We start from the raw sequence: 7,292 nt of genomic DNA on the forward strand, positions 1-7,292 counted from the left end.
AAGAAATGAGGAGAGCTTAAGAAGAGTTCTACTCATCTCCATTTGGTATCTGTCTGTCTGTCTGTCTGTCTGTCTGATTCTCCCCCACCCCCGCCCACACTGCCCTACTATTTTGCTGACCATTGGACATATAAACCAAGAAGGCAGGACCAGCCTGGACCCTTCTAGCTGCACGGACTGTTGGAGGTGCTGTGAAGCCAGCTGGAGGACACTGATCCTGTGTTTCCAGTAATATTAAAGTCCAGAGGAAGCCGAGTCCTCTCATGCATTGGGTTTTATTTGGAATGGACACTTTCATTTCTCTTCATCTCTGGTCTGTGTGAGCCTCCAACATGACTGGATTCTCCAGAGATACTGCCAAGTCCAGTGCTTTCCCCAGGAAGTTGTGCTCTGATGAGTCTGGACAGCCCAGCCCATAGTTTCTGGAACTGCTGTGTGTTCCAGCTGTTATGGTCCCAGTAAAGCAAAAGCCGTTCAGGCTGCCAAGTCCAGATGTTTACAGCTGTGACTCAAGGCTAAAGTTCTATTCAGTCTTCAGGACATTGGCCTCACATAGGATATATATTCTAGATCAGTGGTTCTCCACCATCCTAATGCTGCATCCCTTTAATACAGTTCCTCATGGTGTGGTGACACCAACCATAAAATTATTTTTGTTGCTACCTCATAACTGTAATTTTGCTAGTTGTGAGTCATAATGTAAATATCTGTGTCTTCCAATGGTCTTAGGAGACCCTGTGAAAGGTCATTTGCCCCCACCCCTCCCTACCCCCAAAGGGGTTCGCCACCCACAGGTTGAGAACTGCTATTCTAGATCCAGGTCCAAAAGCAAAGAACAATAAACACGGACAGGCTGGTTGGTTGTATAAAGGTAAGAACTGGCCCTAAGAGGGATGTCAAATTAAATAATCCAGGAGATGCTATTTAAGGAAAATGGGGAGCTCAAGGGAAAAAAAAATAAAAAGACAGTGTGAGTGGATTCCCAAGATATGTGGAGTTTGAAGAATGTGAAGGGCCAGGAGTATAGCTAAGTGGTAGAGGGTATGTTTAGCATCTACCTGGTCCTCAGTTCAATGGCCAGCAACAAAGGTGGGACACGGTGGAAAGGTAGTACAGTGGGGCCATGAAGAGAAGGAAGGATAAAGCTGCGTGCGAGAAATCCTTAGGAACAAGGACAGTAGCGGGTGATGACTTGGACTCTGTGCTGACAAAGACGATAACTCAGCAATCATGACCAGGGAAACGGAACAAGAAAGAAACTGTTCTGGGGCTTGGGGCCTACTGTGCACCAAATATGAGGAAGTAGGCTCATACAGAATAAGTGGCCTTTGCCCGTGTCTCACAACTTTCAAGTAAAGCAGGATTCGATACTGAAAATCCGTCTTGCCAGAGTGCATCTCTCTGACCTCAGTGTAGCTCAGCACAGCTGCTTCCCCGTAAAAAAACAAGGACTGTGTCATAAGACTCCTCAAACGACTCTGTAAAAACACTTGGGTGCCTGGGATATAATAAATGTTCCCTAAGTGCCAGCTGCTGTTACTGTAATTATTAGTGGTTATTAAATAAAAATGGATGAAAGCCAGCAAGGGTGAATGTTGGACTGTTGGAGGCTTACAGCAGTAATTCTCACTTCGACATGCGTGTAATCTACCTGGGAATCCTGTTAAATGTGAACACTTCTAAAGATATACTCTAGTGCTAGGACAGGTGTTTAGCACACACAAGGCCCTGGATTTAACCCCCAGAAAGCAAAAAATAGAGTTAAGGGAAGTTGGGGAGACAAGGAGGGAAGAAAGAACAGGGGAAGAAAGGCAGGAGATGGGAAGAAGAAAGATTTATCTGCCACAGTACACACACCTAACCCCAACGATTGGGAAGTGGAAACAGGAGAATCCAGAGTTCAAGACCAGCACTGAGACAGAGAGACAGACAGAGGAGTCAGGAGGAGATGACCAATTCAGGGGTGGGGCTCCAGCCTGCTTTCTGATTGGCTGCTGCTACAGCATGCCACACTTTGAGAACAACTTACTCAGCTGAGCTCTCTGGCTTTGGATCAAAAGTTAAAATAAGGAGTTAGGGAAGGCACAGAGCAGGGTAGGGATCCGGAGAGTCTAGAAAATCATATGGCATGTCATATTTAGGAGCGGGAGGCCTGACACTTAGCTATGCTAACCCGCCCCACGGCACCTATGATTGCTTCCAATGGCTACACAGATTGCTGAGCTCTTAAAACAGTGAGCAGCGAAGGAAAAAGGGCAGAGCCCAGGAGACAGCATTTGTGGAACAAGCTGCCTCTCCCTGATAGTAAACATTCTAAAGCAAAGCTGAGAACAGCTGCTCAGCTTTCCGCAAGCCGTGCCAGCCCTTGATCTCGTGACCCAGGTGTGAGCCACAGCAGTTCTCAGTGCCATTCACACCTCAGAGGAAAGGGAATGTTGGAGAAGATCAACTGCACACTAAGACTTCTGACAGGCTGAACCTTTCCCATTCTTACTGACTGAAAATGACTGGACTGTTCAAAGTATTTAATTATGTGTCATTAGTTAATAGTTATCAATAACTGAATAACAGGGACATTGTGGCCCAGGACTATAATCCCTTAGCATTCACGAGACAGAAGTAAGAGGATTACAAATTTTAAGCTAGCTTGGGCTACACAGTGAGGCTATGTCTCAAAAATTCAAAGTAAAGATCTGAGAAAGGCTCAAAGGGAAAAATTCTTGAAATTCAAGCATGAGGTCAGTTTGGGTCCTCAGCACACATAGTTAAAAAAAAAAAAAAAAAAAAAGCTGGATGTAATGGCACATGCCTGGTGTCCCAGCCCTGTCAAGACAGGCTGATCCCTGACACTCTGGGGAGAGCCAGTATTGCCTAATTAATGAGCGTGAGGTTCAGTTAGAAAACCTGCTTCAAAACCTAAGGAGGGAAGTGCATGAAGAAGGTACTCTGTGTCTACCTCTGCCACACACACACATACACACACCTACACACACACACACATGCATGCACATACACACACATACACACACACATGCACATATATACACACATGAAAACTTATGCCAAATATATAATTAATACATAAGTCATTAATAATAAGATAAAAGTTAGTTAAGTAATAAGTACTAATATTGAAGGAGTGTGTTCAAGGGCTTAGTGTACAGCTTAGCTTATTTGGAAAAAGGGAGAAGGATTTAATTTAGTAATTATTAGCAAAATTAACTTTAACTTAGGCTATGACCCTGAGCTTCTATCAGCACTGTTCAATATAGATATACTCCAAGCTGCATGGATCACTTTAAATTTGGAATAGCCACCTTTTAAAAAATAAAAATCAGATCAAATTATCTTTAATCGTACATCTGATTTAATGCAATACATCTAAAATTTTGTCAATTTTAACACAGAATAAATACTTGGAAATGCTGAAAAATATTTTGCACTTTCCTATAAGCCTTTGAAATCCACATAGTACATGCCCAATCTGTCATTATGCTCTGATATCTTATCCAATGCAATAATTAACATAACATGTAATCCTTCTGAAAACAAAAAGGGAGATGGTTTACACAGTGTCTGGTGTTTTCATTTTCTCAATTTAAATCACATACAATTTTAAGATGAGTTACTGAGTCACACTGGCCAGCTTTCAGGAGCTCAGTGTACAGTGCACATAGGTCATGAGCAAGACACTGGGACTCACATCTAACAGCTCAGAGCTTAGCATGGTGCAAGCCTAGAAACAGCACAGGAGGCTGGGCCAAGGTCCGATCTTCTCTTACCTTGCAGCGGCCGATCCTTGAATCACTTCATATACAAAAACTCCAGAGCTCACATCAGGGAAATCTGGATCTTGCCTCTTCATTTCCTGAAGGAGGCTGGGAACAGTATGAAGGTTAGCAAACACAGCGGTCCCCTGAGGCCTGGAAAAAGATTTCCCCTAGGAGGCACAGAGCCTATCTCTTCCCCATCTGTTTAGCTCGAGACTGGCGGGCACCCAAGCAAATCCCATCCAACCAATTACAAGCCATTCCTGCTGTATGCCGCCTGCCACCCCACCCCCCCTCCTGTAGGCCAAGGCTTTGCATCTCCATACAACCAGAATGAAAGACTCTGGTCCAGGCAAAGAGAGACGCGGCTCTGCCACAAACAGAATCTGTGGTCACAAGGGCCACAAACAGAATCTGTGGTCACAAGGGTCCCCAAATGCTTTTGTTTTCCTGGTAAGGCTGTCACGTGATGGCTTGCACCTCTGAGACAGAGTTACCCAATGCTTACTTCAGAGTGAGGGGCAACATTCGAAGACCCAGGTATTTCTTCTGCAAAGGAGCCTTTCCTGGAAAGGAAAAGCATGATGTATAACAACATAACTTGTTTCCATTTGGCACAACTTAAAGAGACCGCCTAGATCCCAGAACCTCTTGTTAGTACATCTGCTCTTGTATACCATCTGCTTCAGAGTATATGATGTGGTCAACACAGACACATCTCCAGCCAATGACTTCATTTCTAAGCTGTACACTACAAGCATTTTGGTGTATGTCTCAGATTGAGTTTTGTGCTCAGTCCCCCAATATGGTCACCCAACCCCTGTTACAGATCTGAGAGCCAGTTACTCAACGCCATAAAAAAAGCCATGCTCTACCAGGTGGGAGTGTGCATGAAAAGGGGCTGGGTCCTCCAACCCCCTCACCTTTCAACTGGCGCTCATGATAGTCTTCCAGGAACTGTCGGATCCGATCTGAGGGGATCGCAAAAGAGATCCCTGCAGTTACCTTCAGAGTGTTTATACCAATCACATCGCCATCCTAGGAAGAAGAAACTTGCTGTTATGTCACTGCTCCCTACTAACTGAACCACGAAACATAGGGACAAGCAGAGGAGAATAGGTCAAAACGGGAGGGGTGGGGGGAAATGCACTTCTTCATCGGGGGAAGCAGATGTCCTCTTCCAGGGTAGTTAGAGTGACCAGGGACAGGAGTGGCACTTTATGGATACAGAAGTTGCACATGTTCAAAAAGTCAATGGAGTATGTTTTTGAGAACAAGCAAAAGAAACTTGTTCTAAGTAACACCATTTCATTTTCAGACTCCATAGTTAGTCCCAGGCCCTAGAGGAACTGGAGACTTCCCAATAGCTGAACCATTTCTGTTATGAGGAAACACTTATCTGAGTCCCAGACAGCTCAGAGACAACTTGTAAGGAGACAGTTGTCTGAGTCCAGACAGGACTCCTACTCCTACTCAAGGACAACCACTCCATCATCCTAGCAGGGTCGAACTAAGTTCATGTTCCCAGGCCCGGGAACCACCTCCCATCCTCATTGATGGAAACTCCCTTGCCCAACTCTTTGTCAAGATATGATTGGACAATGCTACAGCCTACCCAGCTCCCCCTCTCTTTATGGTTCATCCTTTAAATGTGCTCTACAATGTCTCTTCGAGGTCATAGTTCAGCTCCGGAGTCTGTTCTGAGGCCCTGGTCTATCAGTAGCAGCTTGATTGCAATAAATTTTTGTCCTCCGCAGTGACCTGGTGTTTGAGTTATTTTTATGGATGTATGTTGGATTGAAGTGGATCCCAGGACAGTTTTAGTCACTAGCTCAATTTGTATTGTAGTAAATTACATTAACTTTTAAAGGTGAGCTACAGTTTACACTTTGATACAAATAAGAAACACAGGATACCAAGGTGGCACACACCCCCAAAATCCTAGCACTTGATAGGTAGAGGCAAGAAGATTAAGAGTTCAAGGTCATGTTCAACTACATATTTGAGTTCCAAGCCAAATAGGGCTCTGTCTCAAAAAAAAAAAATTAAGTAATTAATTACAACCCCCCACAAGAAACATTTGCCTCTTTATTACTTAAAGGAAGCTAAAAATAAACATGCGAAAGACAAAAGCTGTTGGATTGTTGCTAATCAAAATCAGTTGACCTTCATGAACCATGGTCAGCTAAACTGGTCCTGTGAAGTAGAAAATACCCTTCTGCTACTGCCCTTTGCCATTCCTTAGCCATTGTTAGGCAACAAGAACAATAGAAAAAAATACTTCTGGTCATTATTTAAATACAGATGGCAACTTAGAAATTCTGGAGTATGACCTGAAATTCTATATCCCAGGCCTACGATACAAACTCGTTAGGAAGATGGGCACACACACACACACACACACACACACACACACACAAACAAACACATACACACACAAAAATGCATATAGTGCAGAGCAGGAACCACTCTGTTGATGATGCTGCAGCTCAATGCCAGAGTGCTTGCCCAGCATGTGCAAGGCCCTAGTTTCTATCCCAGAACTATCAGGGGTAATGTCTGAAAAGGAAGTAAAGGCTCAAGGACTTTTTCAGAAGCTCAAGGCTAAGAGTACTGTACTCACTCCTCTACACGTTAGTGAGCACCACGAGTAGAGGCAGTGGTTAAATTAACAATAACATACTCAGCAGAACCATGGATTCTGGTTATGGCTGTTCTGCCATCTGTGAGCAGGCTGAAGGCTAAAATTCCAGAATTATATAATCAGTGTGTGTTGATGAGGAATAGTTCATATGCAAAAGCAAGGGGTTCTCAAGAATGTACACAACATGACATAGTTGGTCTTCTGGTTTAAGCCTGAGATTAATCTCCTGGGTAATTATCCAATGGCAACAGGAAGCATGTAAAAGATGAAAAAACTCTGATGCCGCAGCCAGGGCTCTGGTGCTCTGAGCGGAATGAAATCACATACAACGAGATAAACCCATCAGGAGCTCTAAAGTTTTCCTTAGCTATTTACTAAAGACCCCCAAATAAAAAGACACCATTCCTTCATCTCTCTAGAGACTGTCACCTAAGTCTACACTGCAGATGTTAAAACATGGTTAAAGTTTAGAAGAAATATGAAGCAGCAAGGAAAACGGCCACTTACCAAGTTCACCAGCGGACCCCCAGAATTTCAGCCACTTACCAAGTTCACCAGAGGACCCCCAGAATTTCCGTGCTAAAGGCAAATTGACAGAGCCATCAGTTAGCAAATCGATACATTCCTCCACATCACTTATACATAGTTGCTAATGAGTTTTACCAGAGTAGCTGGTTTCTCCCAGGCAGGCAAAAACATGCCCCTTACCTCCCTAATCCTAAAGTTGGGGTGGGTACAGGGCAAAGCAAAAGGACCCTACACTGTATCGCAGCAGCGACCTCTACAACAAGCCCTGAGCATGTGCTGCTTACATCAAACACTCAGCTCTGGCAGCAGGGCATCCAACTCCACCCCGCCTTAAGGTTAACTCCTGAGAG

General features: G+C 44.2%; 1 protein-coding gene across 1 annotated transcript in view; it reads right to left on the bottom strand.

The window, feature by feature from the left end:
* The window catches only part of Htra4 (HtrA serine peptidase 4), a 14,296-nt gene that overhangs the window by 993 nt on the left and 6,011 nt on the right, over positions 1-7,292 (bottom strand). Inside the window, exons 5-8 of the mRNA XM_031339331.1 lie at positions 6,961-6,993; positions 4,694-4,808; positions 4,279-4,336; positions 3,783-3,878 (exon numbers count right to left, since the gene is read on the bottom strand). Coding sequence (XP_031195191.1) covers positions 3,783-3,878; positions 4,279-4,336; positions 4,694-4,808; positions 6,961-6,993 — 302 coding nt within the window. The remainder of the gene's footprint in view (positions 1-3,782; positions 3,879-4,278; positions 4,337-4,693; positions 4,809-6,960; positions 6,994-7,292) is intronic.

This window comes from Mastomys coucha, unplaced genomic scaffold (assembly GCF_008632895.1).
Source record: "Mastomys coucha isolate ucsf_1 unplaced genomic scaffold, UCSF_Mcou_1 pScaffold22, whole genome shotgun sequence".
NCBI lineage: Eukaryota > Metazoa > Chordata > Mammalia > Rodentia > Muridae > Mastomys > Mastomys coucha.